Source organism: Macaca nemestrina, chromosome 14 (assembly GCF_043159975.1).
Source record: "Macaca nemestrina isolate mMacNem1 chromosome 14, mMacNem.hap1, whole genome shotgun sequence".
Classification (NCBI taxonomy): Eukaryota; Metazoa; Chordata; class Mammalia; order Primates; family Cercopithecidae; genus Macaca; species Macaca nemestrina.
The window spans coordinates 22,847,197-22,867,858 of record NC_092138.1 but is presented as its reverse complement, the minus strand read 5'-3'; the positions used below and the strand labels follow the sequence as shown (position 1 = coordinate 22,867,858).

The 20,662-nt window shown below is 41.5% G+C and overlaps 1 protein-coding gene across 1 annotated transcript in view; it reads left to right on the top strand.

Annotated features, from left to right (window-relative positions):
• The window catches only part of LOC105498693 (osteoclast stimulating factor 1), a 57,864-nt gene that overhangs the window by 13,651 nt on the left and 23,551 nt on the right, over positions 1–20,662 (top strand). The window contains exon 2 of the mRNA XM_011770949.3: positions 15,361–15,407. Coding sequence (XP_011769251.1) covers positions 15,361–15,407 — 47 coding nt within the window. The remainder of the gene's footprint in view (positions 1–15,360; positions 15,408–20,662) is intronic.

Below are 20,662 nucleotides of genomic sequence, written 5' to 3'. Positions count from 1 at the left end.
CGCACGTTACTGTCCCAGCCAATTTTTTATTTTTGTTTTTTGTAGAGATGGGGTCTCACTCTGTTGCCCAGGCTGACCCTGAACTCCTGGCCTCAAGTGATCCTCCCACCTTGGCCTCCCAAAGTGCTGGGATTACAAGTGTGAGCTACCACATCCAGCCAGTGAGGGCATTTTTGTAATTTCGTCTCTAAACAGTGGATGCACACATGCTCTGGCCTGGTGTTTTTTCACACTGTGAGTGGTGACTTGGTAGGTAGTCAAGTCAGTATAATTAGTCATGACTAGCGTCTTGAAGAAAAGAAAATAGAATACGAACAAAAAATATCAGAGTGAATCACTCAAAGTAAGGATAAGAAATTTTTGTAAGACCTTTTTTACGTTTCATGAGTGTGCGTGTCCTGATACGAAATATGTTTCTTCCTGTGGATCTCAAAAAAGTTTCAAAACCTCTAGCATCCGCTCACGCCCTAGTTTAATCTCTTGCCATCTTTTACCCCAGGATTCAGGCATGTTGATTGACTGGACATTCTTAGACCCTGCTTCCCGAACCCCAGACCCTGCTCTTTATTCTGGGGCTGCCTGACCCTGCCCCCTTTTGCGTGGGTAACTACTGTTTGTTTGTTTTTTAAATTTTTTTCTAGTCCTGTGGCATCACAGTGGATAACTACTGTTATCTCCAAAATTAAAGTAGATGCCACCTCCCACAATAGCCTGCGCTGATCATGAAGGTCTCCTCACTGTGTTCGTTTAAGTCTCCCTGTGTTCTCAGTTTTGTGGGTGTACTAGGCATGGCAATTTTTTTTTTTTTTTTTGTGGTGAAGTCAGGAAGAGAAAGAATAAAGAAGGACTCATATTAGTAAATACATTGCCGGTAAATCAAATACAAGTAGGCCAGATTATAAGCTCACACTTATAATACCAGCACTTTGGGAGGCCCAGGTGGGTTGATTGCTTGAGGCCAGGCATTTAAGACCAGCCCATGCAACATAGTGATACTCTATCCCTACAAAAAAATAGAAAGAAAAATTAGCTGGGTGTGGTGGCACGTGCCTGTGGTCCCAGCTACCCAGGAGTTTGGGGCAGGAGGTTTAGGAGGTCAAGATTACAGCGAGCTATGACTGTGTCACTGTACTATAGCCTGGGCGACAGAGCAAGACTCTGTCACAAATAAATGATAAATATATATAAAATTCAGGTACCTTGTAAGTTATTCTTCAAAAGGGCATTAAAAGAGAACACATTTTCCTGATTGTGTATGGGATACCTATTCACTGTAGACAATTTAGAAAATAAAGAAGAAAATAAATATGACTCATAGTTCTACCACTCAGAGCTAAGGGTTGGCATTTTGATACTGTTTCTTTCCAGGTTTTCTTCTGTGCAGATTTTTGTTTTACATAGCTGATTGCATGTATAATATTACCACCAGCTTTTTTTTTTTTACATAACAACAAAAGATAAGTATATACCCCAAAAGCTAAATTTTAAGGGACACAATAAACTCTTATTTTTAATTATGGTAATTCTCTCTGTTGCTAGAGTGCTGGAGTGCCAGGCTGGAGTGCAGTAGCACAGCCTCAACTCACTGCAGCTTCGGCTGCCTGGGCTCAAGAGATTCTGTCATGTCAGCTTCCCAAGTAGCTAGGACCCACAGACCTACACCATCACACCCAGCTAGTTTTTTTTTTTTTTTAATTATTTGTAGACAAGGTCTTGCTGTGTTGCCCGGGCTGGTCTCAAACTATTGGGCTCAAGCATTCCTCCCGCCTCAGCTTTCCAAAATGCTGAGATTACAGGTGTGAGCTGTGTTTGCTTAAAATAAGCATTATGGGCTGGGCGTTGTGGCTCAAGGCTGTAATCCCACATTTAGGGAGGCCAAGGCGGGTAGATCACTTGAACTCAGGAGGTCAAGGGTAGCCTGTGCAACATGGTGAAATCCCATCTGTACTAAAAATACAAAAAAAAAAAAAAAAAAGGTAGCCCAGCCCCAGTGTGGTGGCACAAGCCTGTAGTCGTAGTCTCAGCTACTTGGGAGACTGAGGTGGGATGATTGCCTGAGCCGGGGAAGTCAAGGCTGCAGTGAGCTGTGATGATGGCATTGCACTCCAGCCAGGGCGACTTAAGTGAGACCCTGTCTAAAACAAACAAAAAAACAGCATTATGGCCAAGTGCAGGGGCTCACACCTATAATCCCAGTGCTTTGGAAGGACAAGGCAGGAAGATTGCTTGAAGCTAGGAGTTCAAGACCAGCCTGGGTAACAGCAAGACCCTATCTCTACAAAAAATGTTTTTGAAAAGTTAGCTGGGCATGGTGGTTGTCATCCCAGCACTTTGGGAAGCTGAGACAGGAGGATCACTTGAGTCCAGGAGTTTGAGATTATAGAGAGCTATGATAGAGCCACTGTACTCCAGCCTGGGTGACAGAGTGAGACCCTGTCTCTAAAATTAAAAATAAACAAAAAAAGCATTAGATTATCTCTTGCTGGGATATTATATGTGATAAATTTTCTAGTAATCAGGGTGAGGATTTCAGTAATGCTGTCTTGCCAGTAAGGAGAAACACAGGGAATAAGTCCCAGAATAGTGTAACAAGATGTCATAATTAATAGTAGCTAATATTTATGGGAACGTACAACACATCAGGAGCTGCACTCAGTATTTCACACGTGGTATTTGTTTAGTGTCTTTCAGTCCCTGGGTGCCAGAATTAAGAGCCCGGTATTCAGAGCATGGGTTCTGGAGCCAGAGGGGCCTGAGTTTAAGGCTCTTCGCTGCCACTCCCTAATTGTATGGACCTGGACTAGTTACTTACCCTCTCTAACCTCAGTTTCCCCAGCTGTGAAATAGGGTTAATAAAACATTTACATCACAAGATTGTTTTGAGGATTAAATACATTGCTGTGAATTAGTACTTTGCATGATGTCTGGCCCATGGTAAGTGTCCGATAAACATGAGTGTAGAAGGATAATTTAGTTTTGGATTAAAGATTTTGATGTTAGGGAATTTTCTGTCTTTGATCTTGCATATATGTAATCATTTGCCCAACCAGTCATTTCATATGGGAGGAAGTCGTGACCCAGATTAGTTTGGGGTTGGGAAGAAGCAGGTTAGGAGCTACAGATCTTCACGTGGTGGCCCAGTGCTCTGTTTGTCTGACTTGTTACTTGCAGAGAAAGAGGAGTATGAGGTAGAGGTCTGCAAACGTCATCAATAAAGGGCCGAATAGTTAATATTTTAGGCTTCGTAGGCCACATATGGCTCTTTCAGCTACTCAGCTCTGCCATGGTATCATGTGAAAGCAGCCACACACAAAAGACAAATGAATGCTGTGCTCGATAAAACTTTATTCATGGACACTGCATTTGAATTTCAGATCATTTTCATGTATCTTGAAATACTACTTTTCATTTTTCTCTCATCCGTTTAAACATGTAAAACCATTCTTAGCTTAAACGTCATACAAAAACAAGCATTGCCTTCATGAACAAGCCTTTGGACTGACCTTGCCTTTTGCGGAGGTGGCATGACCAGGGTAACCTTTTTTTTTTTTTTTAATTCCAAGGACAGAGATCATTTTCTTCCATTTTTCCCAAGGTCTCCCCAAACTGACATTGGAAGCAGTTTGTCCTGAGATGAAGGGGTTTTAGGGACCTTGCTTTCTTTCTCTATTTTTTACCCAGTGAAGACAGTTGGCAAAGAGCTTGTCAGTTGAAATTTCAAACCCTGCTCCCTGGGATTTTTATGTTATATGGTGGAGACTAAATAAAATTAACCAGTGGGTATGGTCCCTCAAGATGTAAAAGTAAACCAAGTTTGCTGAAAGGCACTGAAAAGTATAAGCAAAGAAAAAAATGGATTAGAAAGGCACACTGTTAATAAACAGAACCCTCTTGTCAGAAAACACACAGGCTACTGTTTTTAAAGAGTCCGCTATTCCTGCAGCTGAAGTCAAGACATGTTTCAAATTCTTTAGGTTTTTTCTATTTCTTTTTTGGATTGGATAGGGGAAGTGATGGGGAAGAGGTGGTGTTAGAGAGAGGAGGGATGGAAATGTGTTCAGAGTCGTTGCTGTTAGTTTTTTCTGTAAAGGTATATGTGCAAACAGAATTAATTGAACTTGATTTAATAAATCCAAGAGTATAAGTAGGCAGGAAGGAACTTATTCGTTACATTGGAAACTATTGGGCATTGTTATGCTCACAATATGACTTTCTTTCCAAGGATTATAGCCTCTCTTTTTATTTTCAAGAGCAGTGGGCTTTTAGGCCGGGCTTGGTGGCTCATACCTGTAATCCCAACACTTTAAGAGGCTGAGGTGGGCAGATCACCTTAGGTCAGGAGTTCAAGACCAGCCTGGCCAACATGGTGAAACTCCATCTCTACTAAAAATACATAAATTAGCCGGGCATGGTGGTGGGCGCCTGTAATCCCAGCTACTTGGGAGGCTGAGGCAGGAGAATTGCCCGAACCTGGGAGGTGAGGGTTGCAGTGAGCCAAGAGATCAGGCCATTGTACTCCAGCCTGGGCAACAAGAGTGAAATTCCATCTCAAAAAAAAAAAAAAGAAAAGAAACAAAAAGCAGTGGACTTTTGTGGAATGATGCCAATAGAGATGTGGTTCAGGAGGCCTATTCTGAGCTAATCACCACCTCATTTATGGGTGTTGGAATCCACAAAGCCGGAGGTTGAGGGGGAGCCTATGTTAACCCAACAGAGTACAGCTGTTTTCTATCACCCCAAGAATCGAAAACGATGGCCTTAACTCTTGGATACCATCCCACAGACTCCTCCTGTTTTGTTTTTCAACAGAAAACATCCTGTTTCATCATGCATGTTTAATAGAATAATTCAAATACGCCTCATAGAAATAATTAATACTTTTTCTTACCCTGAGAATAGTCAGAGATGATGACACTGTTTTTTCATACCCGCTTAATTTTCATAAATTAAGAAGATTAATGCTCCCTGCATGTTCTTAGACAGATGTGAGAAAGATATATGTATATAGTAAAGTATTATTTTCCATGATTCTCTCTTGATCAAATAATTCTCTTCCTCTTCTTTCGTTTTGAGAGCTCTAAGATTGCTTGTAATTATCTGCTTTTGGGGGAAGCGAGAGAATATTGTTTTTTATATATTTACTGAAATCCACAAAGTAGGAAAATATTGTTTATAGAGTCCTGTAACAATTCCTAATTTCATCAGATAGTCCAGAGCAATGGCTCCCAAACATTTTTTGACATTGAACTTCAGTAAGATGTATTTTTCTTGATAACCCAGAACATAAAAATACACACACACACATGACCAGAGGGGAACACGGAAGTTCACTTTAGACTCAGATTTCTTCCAAAATCTACCATTAAGCTTTGGATAACTGGCCCAATGGTGGAATGCCTACTTTATTTGGCACACCAAGACTTCGGCTTGAGCAAGGATTCTAGATTGCATAGGTGACACTCTTGCCTAATCACTTTAGCAGCATCAGTAATGCAAACAAGGCATGACATGTGGATTTACTGTTACCTTAATATTGACTTTGAAGGTTGGGCTTGGTGGTTCCTACCTGTAATCCCTACACTTTGGGAGACCAAGATGGAAAGATTACTTGAAGCCACGAGTTTGAGATCAGCTTGGGCAACATGACTCCCGTGTCTACAAAAAATTAGCTGGGTGTGGTGGTGCATACCTGTAATCCCAGCTACTTAGGAGGCTGAGGCAGGAGGATCTCTTGCGCCTAAGAGGTCGAAGCTGCAGTGAGCTATGATTTCACCACTGCACTCCAACCCGGGTGACAGAGTGAGACCCTGTCTCTCAAAAAAAAAAAAAAAAAAAAGAAAGAAAATTTGCTTTGAAAACAGGTAAGTTCTCTAAATGTAACTTATTTACAATGTGTGCTTTATGTATTGGTCTGATTTGCCTTTTGTGGAGGTGGCATGACCAGGGTAAGTGTTTTTTTTTTTTAATTCCCAGGACTGAAATCATTTTCTTCCATTTTTCGCCAAGAAAATTTTCAATATTAATAAATTGAAATTCTCTCAGTTAGTTGAATGTATAAATGATTATTCACTATTGGAGATGTAAACTATTGTAATAATGATAATGAGTCTGAATTTTAAGTATGAAAATTATTATCTAAAGAGTAAACATTACAGGTATAGATTGAGAATTAATGTTGAGAGAGTGTGATTGCTAGTAATTTTGGAATCCATTGTATTCTTTGTGGGATTACTGTCGGTGACTTTATATCATCATCACTAAGCAAATCTTCAGGCCCAGGAGATGAAGAGGTTAAGTCTTGACCTCAGTTGGTTCCTATTAGGGAGGAAGGATAGTTTACTAATGTACCGGCAGCGTCACTGCCGGCAGTGGAGACTCTGGCAGAGCTAGCGCAGAAACATCTTGCTTTTTCTACAGATCTCATTTTAGAGAGAGGATTTGTTTAGTTTACAAAAGTCCCATCAGGCTGCAGTTAATAGTACCAAGGAATTACCATTTTTGTCCTTTTATATCAGACTTTCAAAGTGAGTCTACCGGAGTTTTAGTCATAAGAGTGTAATTTTAATTATTTTTTTGGATAAAATTTCAGGTTTATTTATTTTTTTGGTGGAGTCTCACTCTCTTACCCAGGCTAGAGTGCAATCTTGGCTCACTGCAGCCTCCACCTCCTGGGTTCAAGCGATACTCCTGCCTCAGCCTGCCAAGTAGCTGGGATTACAGGTGTCCACCACCACGCCCGGCTAGTTTTTGTGTTTTTAGTAGAGATGGGGTTTCACTGTGTTGGCCAGCTGTTCTCCAACTCCCGATCTCAAGTGATCTGCCGGCCTCCACCTCCCAAAGTGCTGGGATTACAGGCGTGAGCCGCCACGCCTGGCCAGGTTTCAGATTTATTCTTGTATCCCAGTTGTTCATTCCATTAAAGCCACATTTGGCTTTGGCAAATATTTATTTTAGCATTTGATCATTTGGCATTAGGCCAAAAAATGTGTATTTGGTAAATTTATTAATTAAATATTCATCCACCTGTCCATTCCCAATAAAACAAAATTTCACAAAACCATGATTTCTTCTATTATGTATAGTGTACACTGGTCTTTCTGACCCATTTAATTGTCTTAAAGTCAACTAAATTAGTTTCTCAATCTACTAATAGACCATGACCTTCAGTTGAAAAGTGTTGAGGTGACTCACTGTGTTGTGGGATTAGTGAAACAGTGAGGAGGGGTTATTTTTGTATGCAATATTTTCGTCCTACGGAAGATGACCGGAAGGGATTTCTAGTTATGTTCCACTCCCAAAAATGCAACTTAAGGTTTCAAGGCATGTTAAGACTAGTAAAAATAAATTAATGCTACCACCAGACAATTTTCTATAGTGGCTGTACTAGTTTACGCTCCCACTAGCAGTATCTGAGAATTCTATTTGTTCTATAATGCTTAGCAATGCTGGTATTGTTTTTAAATTAATGGACTATTTTTTTTTAAGGTAGTTTTAGTTTCACAGCAAAATTGAGTAGTAGGTACAGAGATTTCTCATATACCCCTCCTGCCCCACGTGTGTAGCCCCTCCATCATCAACATCCCTCACCAGAGATAACATTCTTAAAAAGACATTTGTTAGAATTGATGAATCTTCACTGACACATCCATGCATCATCATCATTCAGAATCCATAGTTTACGTTAAGGTTTGCTCTTGTTGATGTGGTTTCCATGGGTTTGGACAAATGCGTAATGACAGTGATACTCTAATAAGCCATTAGAGTATCATACAGAGTAGTTTCACTGCCCTGAACGTCCACTGTGCACTTCCTGTTCAACTGAACCTCCCCCAACCCTTGGCAACACTGATCTTTTTACTGTTTCCATAGTTTTGCCTTTTCCAGAATGTCATATAGTTGGAATCATATAGTACATAGCCTTTTCATGTTGACTTTTCGCTTTGTAATATGCATTTTAGTTTCCTCCATGTCTTTTCATGCCTTGATAGCTCATTTCTCTTTAGTGCTAAATAATATTCCATTGTCTGAATACACCACAGTTGATTTATCCCATTGTCAGTATTTTTCACTTTGGCCATCAGAGTGGGTATGTAGTAGTTATAGCCATTGTAAGTGAAGCCCATCTAAATGTCTCATGCTTCTTAACATTCTTAAAACGACATAAGTGAAATAATCCATCTATTACAGATGGCCAGGGGCTGATATTTTAAGTAGTCATTTGTCTTGTTGTTTATTGTATGTCTGTCTCTTATAGTGAGCAGTTTCTTTCTTTTTCTTTTTTTTGAGACAGCGTTTCACTGTCATCCAGGCTGGAGTGCAATGGTGTGATCATGGCTCACTGCAGCCTTGACCTGCTGGGCTCAAGTAGTCCTCCCACTTTAGCTTCCTGAATAGCTGGGACTATGGGTGTGTACCACCTGCCACCACACCTGGCTAATTTTTAAAATTTTTTGTAGAGCTGGGGTCTCATTGTGTTACCCATGCTGGTCTTGAACTCTTGGGCTCAAGCAGTCCTCCACTTTGGCTTCCCAAAGTGCTGGGATTACAGGTGTGAGCCACCGTGCCCGGCACCAACCCCTTTTTAGTGATGTCTGAGTGGCTTTCTTTAGAGTCTTCTCCAGTTCTTCACCAACGGGGAATAAAATAGGTTAGAAATTCTTTGTTCAAATTTGTAAGCTCCCAGCCCCTCTAAGTGCTGTTTCAGGGCCTCAAAAATGAGCTGACTCATACTCTGTTTGCATAACTTAGAGCAGAAATTTCACCTAGTTACCCTTTGCCTGTAGAATATCCTGTTGCAGAACGCTTCTCTCTGCCTTTACCATGCCTCTGCCACCATGGACAGGGATTCGTTTATGGAAGCCTAGGGTCATCCCAACTCTAGAGGAAAATACAGTGTTTGGCTGATGACTAGTGGACTCACCCTTCTCTTCAGGGACGCGGTGGGGTTGGACAGAACAGAGAAGGGTGGGACTGGCAAGTTGAGGAGCCGGTGAAGTGAGCCAGCAGGTGAACCACTGCTGTTGCTGTAATGGGAGTTTGCTGATCTTGCTTACATGAGGAGACCAGCGCTGCATAGATCCTTAGTGCTAATACATGCTGGTTCATGCAAGATTCACCTAAATCCTCAGTCAAAAGATTGGACCTCTTCTTAACCTTAATTCAGTTGAATTCCAGGGTAATTTCAGGGTATTCATAGAGTCTTCTGAGCTCCACTTTTCCTCTTTGTTATATGTCACTAGACTTTGATGAGAAAATGATCAAGCTTGAGGGAGCCTGAGGAAAGCATCTAACTTAGCCTCCTTGCATATACAAGAACAAGTAAATTTGGAATTGATCAGTGCTTCCTTCCTCTTGGTGATCTATTAAGATGTTTACTGCTTTTTTTTTTTTTTTGAGATGGAGTTTCTCCCTGTTGCCCAGGTTGGAGTACAATGGCGCGATCTCAGCTTGCTACAACCTCCGCCTCCTGGGTTTAAGTGATTCTTCTGCCTCAGTCTCCTGAGTATCTGGGATTACAGGCGCGCACCACCACGCCCAGCTAATATTTTGTATCTTTAGTAGAGACGGAGTTTCACCATGTTGGCCAGGCTGGTCTCAAACTCCTGACCTTGTGATCTGCCCGCCTCGGCCTCCCAAAGTGCTGGGATTACAGGCATGAGCCACTGCGCCCAGCCTATTGCTTTTTCTTCACCTAAACCCATTGAATTTCACCTAAACCCATTTAGTTGGCATGGGATCTTGTTTCCAAAATTAGCCATAACACTTTTTTTTTTTTTAAAAAAGATGTTTTCAGGGAAGATAATATAGAAACACAGAGTACTCTCATTTCTTCCCCTCGGCACATAAATGTATAGACCTATAGAACATTGGTCAAAATTGAAATAAATATGATGTAAAATGATCAATGAATTCAGTATTATTGTTTTGAGAGGAATAATATCCAGGGTTGTTAAACAGTAATCATAAAAGTCATCTGTGTTTCTTCTTTATGCATTTCTTTTATATTCTGAGGCTATTTCTATTGCCTTCTTTCATTACCACTTGACTCAATTTTGAGGACGGAATAAATCAATCCCAGAACTTTTATAATGTATGGATGAAAAGGGACAAGAGGCTAATGTCCCAACATTAAGCAATAAATAAGTTTGTGTATGTGAAAGTGTTCTCTCCAACAGATAGAATATTCATTTGCAAAATAGTCTGAGGAGTTGCCTGCTGTTCACTGTTTAGTATAAATCAAAATGCAAATAAATCTCACTTTCAGCTGTGGACATTTTAAGTAAGATGATCGTGAAAGATACAATTACAAAAATCAGTGGTTTAGTCACACTGCACGTAGTTGTTTCAGGTTCTATACTTTTTATTGAAGGTCACCTAAACCCATTTAGTTGACATGGGATCTTGTTTCCACAATTAGCGATAACACATCTCATCGCTGCCTTCCCTCAGAGGAACAAGAAAGTTCCATCGTTATTGATTTTGGTCAATGTGGACTGCTTCCTTGTATAACTTCTCTTTGGAAAGTTTGGAGTAATCAAGATAACTAATCTCTGCTTTCAGGGAGACAGTCTAGTGAGCAGAAAATACTGTATTTCTCCTGGCAGCTCCTCCTTCCGCTTGGTGTTTCCTTTCTTCAGTCTATATGAGTGAAAAACAAACTCCAGACCCAAAACAGTTTCCACTTTTGTGTGTGCGTATTAAGCTTCTCTTAGTAGAGCAGGAGAGATGTGGCCCTGGAATTCTGCTGGTGAAAAGACTGTTTTCTTGTAACAGGGATCTGAGCTGCTCTTCTATGTTTAGATGTTTAGAAGGAGGATGATTCCTCCTCCCAATCCCAAATCACACTGTTACTGTTTTCATTGATTATAAAGGTAATACACACTTGGCGTAATGAATGTAAACAGTAAATGTCAAGTAGAATATGATGCCCCCACAATTGGTGTTCTCATTCAATGACTGTGTGTTTTGTTGACATAAACAGGATGGTACTTGCCCACTGTTCTAAACCTGCTTTTTTGTGTGTAGATTATTTTCTATGTCAGTGTCTGTGGTTCTGTCTGCAGCATTTTTTTTTCTCTCTCTCTCTTTTTTTTTTTTTGATATAGAGTCTTGCCCTGTTGCCCAAGCTGGAGTGCAGTGGTGCAGTCTTGCCTACTGCAACCTCCGCCTTCTGGGTTCAAGCCATCCTCCCACCTCAGCCTCCCCAGTAGCTGGTATTACAAGTGCATATCACCATGCCCGGCTAATTTTTGTATCCCTTGCTATGTTGCCCAGGCTAGGCAACGCTTTTTGTTAATTGACAAGTAAAAATTGTATACATTTATGGTATACAACATAATGTTTTGATATGCATACATTGTGGAATGACTAAATCAAGCTAATTAACGTGTGTTACCTTACATTATTTTTTTGTGGTGAGAACACTTCAAATCTACTCTCAGCATTTTCAAGTATGTAATAGATTGTTATTAACTAGTCACCATCATGTAGACTAGATCTCTTGAACTTGTTCCTGCTGTCTAACAGAAATTTGTGTTCTTTAACCAACATCCCCCCAAGTCTCCCTACCCACCAGCCTCTGGCAACCACCATATTACTGTCTGTTTCTATGAGTTCAACGTTTTTAGATCCCACATATATGAGTGAAATCAGGCAGTATTTGTCTCTCCATGCCTGGCTAATTCACATAACATAATGTTCTTCAGGTTCATCCATGTTGTCACAAATGACAGGATCTCTTTTAAGACTGAATAGCCTAGTGCGTGTGTGTGCGCGCGCGCGTATATCACATTTTAAAAATTCATTCTGCCATTGATGGACACGTAGGTTGACTTCCTATCTTGGTTATTATGAATAATGTGCAGGGTTCTTTTTAAAATGACTGTGTCTTGTGGACAAATCAGAGTTTATTTACATAATCCCCTTTTAATGGACATTAAGTCAATCCATTTTCTGATATTCTAAACCTGCAACATGGGGGAAATTAAAATAATATTAAAAATCAATTTCTCAGTCACGTGGACCACTTTTCTCATGCCCAGAAGCTACACGTGACCAGCACAGATATAGAACTTTTCTGTTATTGTGTGAAGTTATGTCAGACAGTACTGTTGTAAACTACTGGTTTCAGACTTCTAAATTTTAATTTAATTTTTTTTTTTTTTTTTTTTTTTGAGACAGGGTCTCGCTCTGTCACTCAGGCTGGAGTGCAGTGGTGCAATCTCAGCTCACTGCAACCTCCACCTCCCGGGTTCAAGCGATTCTCTTGCCTCCCACCTCTTGAGTAGCTGGGAATACAGGTGTGCACCACCAAGCCTGGCTAATTTTTGTATTTTTAGTAGAGATGGAGTTTTGCCATGTTGGCCAGGCTGGTCTCAAACTCCTGGCCTCAAACAGTCCACCTGCCTTGGCCTCCCAAAGTGCTGGGATTACAGGCATGATCCACCATGCCTGGCCTCAGACTTTTTAAAATTCCTGCTTCCATCTATTCCTTTCTTCATGCTTCATTCATTACTTAATTCATTCATTAATTAATTACTGAGTGCCTCGTATGTGCCAGGCACTGTGGTAGGTACTCGGGTGTCTCATTCAAAAAACAACAAAAATACTTGTCTTCATAACGCTTACAGTTGATCCACAAAAGGTTTTTGAGTACTCAGTCTATATAAATGCATATGGATTTATAAGTTGTATGTATATTATTCTATGCTGTTATATCATAAAACATGTTCAAATAGGAATAGAAAAGAATAAGGATAAAAATGTAAATAATTTCTGAGGTAGTCTTCCCGTATCCCACCTTGGAGGCCACTGTTCTGCATGATTTTCTTGTCTTAGATAATCATCTGTAAAGGTTCTTCGAGTGTTGCAACTGAGCTTTTATTTATTATTATTGTTGTTATATTTTGAGGCAGAGTCTTGCTCTGTTGCCCAGGCTGGAGTGTGGTGGCGTGATCTCAGCTCACTGTAACCTCCAGCTCCTGGGTTCAGGCTATTCTGCCTCAGTCTCCTGAGTAGCTCGGACTATAGGTGCATGCCACCACGCCTGGCTAATTTTTATGTGTTTAGTAGAGATGGGGTTTCACCATGTTGACCAGACTGGTCTGGAACCCCTGACCTCAAGTGATCCACTTGTCTTGGCCTCCCAAAGCTTTTAAATAGCTATCAAATAGATAGCCCTTCTATTTTGATATCTGTTCTAAATCTATTTATTTTATTAAAAGAGGATCCCCCCCCTTTTTTTTTTTTGCTATCTATAGGCTTTTTTCCTATACTGTTTGAGTTTGTTAATTTACTTTGTACAGCTGACCTTCTGTATCCACTGGTTCCACATCCATGGATTCAACCGTGAATCAAATATATTCAGGAAAAACTACTAAAAAATAACAATACTGTTCAGGCGTGGTGGCTCATGCCTGTAATCCCAGCACTTTGAGAGTCTGAGGCAGGCGGATTGCTTAAAGTCAGGAGTTCGAGACCAGCCTGGCCAACATGGCGAAGCCCCGACTCTACTAAAAATATAAAAATTAGCTGAGTATGGTGGCAGGTGCCTGTAGTCCCAGTCACTCAGGAGGCTGAGGCAGGAGAATCTCTTGAACCTGGGAGGTGGAGGTTGCAGTGAGCCGAGATTGCGCCACTGCATTCCAGCCTGGGTGAAAGAGTGAGAATCTGTTTCAAATAATATAATAATAACACAATAATATGAATAAAAATTTCAGTATAACAACTATTTACATAGTATGTACATTGCATTAGGCGTAATAAGTAAAGATGATTTCAAGTATATGGGAGGATGTATATATGTGCAAATACTATGCCATTTTATATAAAGGTCTTGAACGTCCATGGATTTTGGTATCCATCGTGGTTCTAGAACCGGTGTCCTTGGATACTGAGGGATGATTATACTCATTTAGCAAACATTGATTAAGTTCTACTATGTGCCAATTAGGTGCTGGGAAGTTGACCAAGTTAGAGTTCCTGCCCTCAAATAAGACAGGTAGCAAATCAGTGGTTATAGCCCAGAGTGTTATGGAAATGCAGTCTACAAGGAGAGAAAGGAGGAAGGATTGTTTGGCGGGAAGGAGGGCAACTCTCAGGCATGTGACCTCGTTGCCTCTTTTCTGTTTTGGGACTTAATGGACTCATGGGTTTCTCCAATGGGTCCTTTTTTTTCCTCCATGGTATTTTCTTTTCTTTTGGAAAATATAAAATTCCAACCCGCTGATTTAAGCATATCAAACCAGTGTAGATTATCACATTAAGGATTTGTTTATGTTAAGATGGTCATGTTTATATTTTTAAACTTAGATCTCAGGGTTGGAAGGACTCTGTATAGGACAGAACCGAAGCACAAATAATTATGTAGCTCTTGCTGTTAGAAGGAAGCAAAGTCATCTTTCAGAGGTGTGCGTCTGTTCGTACATTCACTTAAGAAATATTAAAAAATATCTCCTATGTGGAAAAGGCATTCAATTCTGAAACACAGTTCTCCCACAGGCTTTTTTTTCTTGGATAGAGATATTTCAGTCAATGTTTTTATAATGACAATAGTTGCTGCTGGTACTTATATAATTTTTCTATGTAGTCACATTGATATATATAGTGATGTATTTTTTAAATTTATTTTTTCATTGACAGATAATTGTACATATTCATGGGCTACATAGTGATGCTTTGATACATATAATGTATAGCGATCAGATCAGGGTAATTAGCATATTCATCATCTTAAACATTTATCATTTCTTAGTATTGGGAAATTTAATATCTTCCTGCTAGCTGTTTGAACTATATAATAATTGTTAGCTATGGCCATCTTACAGTGGTATAGAACACTGGAACTTATTCCTCCTATCTAAGTGTGATTTTATATCTTTTTTTTTTTTTTTTGAGATGGAGTCTCGCTCTGTTGCCCAGGCTGGAGTGCAGTGGCCCGATCTCAGCTCACTGCAAGCTCCGCCTCCCAGGTTCACGCCATTCTCCTGCCTCAGCCTCCCGAGTAGCTGGGACTACAGGCGCCCGCCACCTCGCCTGGCTAATTTTTTTGTATTTTTTAGTAGAGACGGGGTTTCACCGGGTTAGCCAGGATGGTCTCGATCTCCTGACCTCGGGATCCGCCCATCTCCCAAAGTGCTGGGATTACAGGCTTGAGCCACCGCGCCCGGCCGATTTTATATCCTTTAGCAAATCTCTCCCTGTCCTTCCTTTCTCTCTAGCCTTTCCAGCCTCTAGTAGCCTCTATTCTACTTGATCACATGGGTTTTTAATTAGGGAATTCTGAAGGATATGATGAATAATGCTATTAAGAGCAAATTCAGGAATGAAAAATTCAGTTGTTGTTTTTTCTTCCTTTTTTAGGGCAAGTTAAAGTCTTCAGAGCCCTGTACACGTTTGAACCCAGAACTGTAAGTGTTCAGTTTTTAACTTTTGAAATTGACAGAAAAACCTAAGATGATTTTATTTAGACATTTCCTCTGGTGTGAATGGTCTGCGTTTTCTTTGATAAACCTAGGTAATTCTCAGGAATGGATGTTGGGTGCAGAGCTGTGCAAGTTAAGTCCCGGCTGATTCGCATGTCTTCTGCATCTTGAGGTCATGTCTGTCTTGTAAAGCTTCTCCCCACATAGTGACACCACCTGCTTTCAAATTGACAAGTGACTTGCATATAAAGCATGGCGACCCTATCTTAGTCATCCTTCTGCTGAATCTCATACTAACCTTCCTTCATTCTCCTCTTGACCTTCTACCTCAAAATAGCTCATAATGGTACCCACTGCTAGCCTTCCAGAACAATTTTTCATTTCTCTGCAGTGTGCATTTTCATTGTTATAGTTTCTGGTATCCATCCATTTATCTGTGGTTTATTAAGCATCTATTATATGCCAGACACTGGTCCAGGCCTTGGTACTAGTGCCGGGACAACAGAAAGGATGCTCTCATAGAGCTTGCATCCAATGGAGAGAGACAGAGAGTAAGCAGACAAATGAATGTGAATGTGAATGTGACTGTCAAGGGCTAAGTACTCTGGAGAAAAATAAGGAGGGTGAGGGGCAAAGAAGTGAATGGAGAAAAGAGTGCTGTCTTCAATAGCATGTTCAGAGATGGCCTTTCTATAAAGGTGGCATCGGGGGAGAGACTTGAAGGAAGTGAGGGAGCAACAAGTGCAAGCAGCATCCTTGGTGGATGCTAGAATAGAAAAAACAGGGAAGACAGCATGGCTTGGAAAGTTGCAGACACAGGAGAGGGTGGTGGGAGACTACTTCTGAGAGTTGGGGTGAACTGGAAGGGCAAAGCATTTAGGGCCTGTGGATCTCATTTCGATTTTGCTCTGGGTAAGATTGGAGGTGAGTAGATGGTTTTGATACAGGAGTGACTAGATGGTGAAGCAGGGAGTTGAGACAGGAGGGAAAGGAAAGAAATCAAGAAGGTTTCTCGGGGAGAAGGGGTGTATGAGTCCGTTTTTCCTCTGCTGATAAAGACGTACCTGAGACTGGGTAATTTATAGAGAAAAAGAGGTTTAATGGACTTACAGTCATGGCGGAAGGCAAAGGCATGTCTTACATGGCAGCAGACAAGAGAGAATGAGAACCAAGTGAAAGGGGAAACCCCTTATAAAATCAACACATCTTGTGAGACTTATTCACTACCACGAGAACGGTATGGGCGAAACTGCTCCCATGATTCAGTTATCTCCCACCAGGTCCCTCCCACAACACATGGGGATTATGGGACCTACAATTCAAGGTGCGATTTGGGTGGTGACACAGCAAAACCGTATCAAGGAGAAACCTGCTATCCTTGACTTTTCTCTCATATATGCTAGGGACCAGAGCTTTCTCTCTGTGGGCAGTCAGCTTGCTGCCGGCTTCATCTGGGTTTGTCCCAGACCCCACTGTCCCCAAAGTTAGAGGCAACTCAGAAGGTCACACAGAGCAAGTGACACTGAACATCAGTTCGCTGCCATCAGGCCAGGGCCTGACTTCAAATCCCAAATCTGTCTTTTACTTACTGCATGAATGTTCTTACCTCACAGCCATTGATTCCTCATGTGAAAATAGGGATACCATTCTGCAGTGGCACCATGCCGTGAGCGTGGAGTGGGGTGAATATTGAAGGCCTACCACATGGTGAGCACCAAAAAATGGTAGCCACTAATAGACTAACATGGGAGTGTGCATATTCAGACAGTTCTCCCAAGAGTTTGTCCACGAAATGTTTCTGGAACAAGAAAGGTGGGGTTTTTATTCTTCTGACCAAGAGATTCCACTGACAACTCTCCTGTGTTGGTGAGGGATTGGGAGTGGGTAGTGTTAGTTTACTGAACCTGCCATAACAAAGTTCTACAGACTGGGTGGCTTAACCAAAAGAAATTTATTTTCTCACAATCCCGGGAGCTAGAAGACAGAGATCAAAGTGTCTGCAGGGTTGGTTTCTTCTGAGGCCTTGCTCTTTGGTTTCTAGATGTCGTACTTCTCTCCACATCTTCTCATGGTCTTTCCCCGTATGTCTGTGTTTTCATCTCCTCTTCTTATAAAGATGTGAGTCATTGAATTAGGGCTCACCCTAAAGACCTCATTTTAACTTAATTAACTCTTTAAAGTCCTTATCTCCAAATACACTCATATTTGGAAGTACGGATGCTCTTCAACTTATGATGAACCCAATAAACTCATTGTAAGACAAAAAAATCCGTAAGTCAAAGATGCATTTAATACCCCGATAAGCCCATCGTAAAGTTGACAAATTGTTAAGTTGGATCATCATATGTCAGGGGCATCTGTACTGGGGGTTTGGACTCTAACGTAAGAATTTGAGGTAGGGAGAGGGCACAGAGAGCCCATAACAGGGAAGTGTGAGGCCCAGGACTGTTGTCTTTAAGCCCTGCTCACAGGGAGCGCTGTCATTTTATGCCTCGGCTTGTCCTTATCAGTTGCGTCCTGGTTGGTTGCATGACCCTAAGAGGGATAAGAGTGAGAGAGATTAAGGGTGGTCAGGTGCCAGCCTGGGCCACTCAATGAATAGACCATTCTCTGCTGCCTCTGTGAATCTAGAATAGGACCTGCATTTACTTTGTTTTGAGGCTTGAGGTGACTCCTGACTCTGTCTCCTCTCTTAGTATGCTTCGTTGTCCCCGCCTTTGTCCTTTCTCACCAACCTCCTCCTTCCCCTTTGCTTCCTCATGACCTGGTTATGCCTTTCCTCACTTCCCACCTACAGACTTAGCTCCTCCATTCCATCTGTGTAGTCTGAGCTAGATTGGCATTCCTCAAAGGTGGCTTTGCTTCCACCTCCTGCTTCAATCTTTTATTTGACTAAAGGTGTCGTCCTCTATAGTCCAGCCCCTATTCCAGCCCCGCTGTGCTCTGCTCCTTCCTGTTCTTGAACTATCCCATCTGGAGGTGACTCACGGTAGAACCTATCTCTCAGCCCTTTCTAGACCCATGGCCCTGTCCCTTCCAAGCTCACATTACATACTTCCTCTTCTGTAAAGACTTTTCTGACCACCCCAGCTGGAGGTGGACTGCCTCTCCCGCCTCTGAACTTCCACACTTGGTATTGCAGTCCTGCTCACAGGCACGGCATCTGAAGAAGCAGGGTAGCACCAGGTTCAGAGCCTACACTAGGGTTCAGGACTGGCTCCACTTCTTGAGCAGCTGTGTGACCTTGAGGAAATTACCGAACCTCTCTGTCACAGTGTTCTCATCTGTAAGGTGAGGATAATAATAGTCCCACCGGGTTTTAATGAGAATTAAATGAGATTAATTGCATAAAGCTGCTATTGCTACTATTAAGGAGTACTTGTTACTATTGACGGAATAGTGGTTGCTGTATTAGTAGACATTTAACAGATATTTTTGATGGGTTGTGTATTGATTTATTTACTTCCAGTTCTACTCCAAAATGGAGTTTCTCCACTGCTTTTAAAAAGATCTTAGTTATGATTGAATATACAGGAGAATATACATTTAATTCATTAGGCTTTAAAAAATATTCAATATTTAAAATGTTGTATTTTTAATATTTTTAGTTCCAAGGATTGTAGGCCGCAGTCAGTAATGACCACCTCAAGCCCTGTTGCCGCCATATTTCTCCCCTGTTCAGCTCCCTTCAATCCCGGTATGAAGTGGGTAGCATCTAGCACAGCAGGCAGCCTCTAGCTCCCACAGGCCTTCCTGACTGGTAAAGTGCCATGCCATACCCATTGTTAAATTTTGAATATCATTCCAGAACTAGATTTGTCTTACCTTCTTTTTCTGAATGAGAATTTCTGTTGGAAGCTGTTTGGTCTTTCTCCCCTCTGACCAGCAGCCATCTCCTCTGGAGGGATAGATACACCACAGCATATCCCAAGCTGACCTGGCCTCCTCGAAGTCACTGGGACCAGGCAATATTGAAAGGCTGAGGTGGGCTCTGAGGGACATTGCTGGCATGTGCAGCCCCCCAGACAGGCCTGGGTCCAGTGTTAAGCTCCTGTTCCCCCTCAGGAGATGGGGACAGCAATGCCCAACCCCAGTCTTGGGGATCCATTGAACCGGAAGAACGCTAGGTAGCTCCTGGTTCTTCTTGCCAACCCATTTCTCATCTGTCTTGCTTAAAGGCAGGGGTGTCTTGGCACCACCCAGCCCCATTTGGTTCTTTTTTCTCACCCAGCTCCTTTCAATAAAGTGTCAACCACAGACCTGGCTGGACTGGATTGACGAGTGTCAAGACAGACTAATGAGGAGAGAACAGAATTTCCTGTGTGGCTGAGGTGCATTGATTTCCAAAGGGAAACCAGCAGGACCCTGCTCTGTCATGTAAAAGCTGCTGGGCTGCACTAGGTTAATAGAGCCACGTGTAGAGGAAGGAGACTGGGAATCTAAGAGCTGAGGTAGGAGCCCAGCCCTGCCACTCACGCTGATTTTCAGAGATTCTTTAACTTCTCTAAGCCTGGTTGTGAAATAGAGATTGTATCCATGACCCAGCCAAGCCTAGTGAGTTGTGAGGACTAAATGAGGTCAAGTATACTTTGCAAGTAAAATATGCTGCCATTGGTTTTGTTGTACTGCACTATAGGGGTGGGGGAGTTGCGAGTGGATAGAGACAGGTATTTTCCAAGGCGGCCAGCTTTTAATCTGGTCATGACACCATGATGGCCAATAATGGCTGTGTGTGATGCCTTTTGTATGAGAGAAAGCATAGGTGGTGGGTAAGAGCAGGGACTCCGCAATCTGACTTAGAGTTCAAGTGCAGGTTCTACCATGTACCTGCTCTATCGCCTTGGACGGGTTTCTCATCTATAACATGATGATAAGAATAGCACCCACTTCATGTAGTGTTGTTGGTGAGGAGCAAATTAGTTAATATTTCTGAATGCCCAGACCAGTATGTAGCACATAATATAGACAATAAAGTGTTAAATAAAAACATCTGTGGAGAATTTGTTTTCTCTTTTTATGAAGTTTGAGGGCTTCAGACTAACAAATCTGAAAAATTTCAAAAGTATATCAGTTTTTCTAAACTTTTCATAAAGTATATTTGCATAAACCAACAAAATTAATGCCTTGGGAATTATATGTTACCAAGAATATATGGAATGGGAATGGGAATATATGTTACTAAGTGTGTACTCTTTGCTGTAACATCCCAGTGGACAATAGCTTTCTTATTCTGATACCTT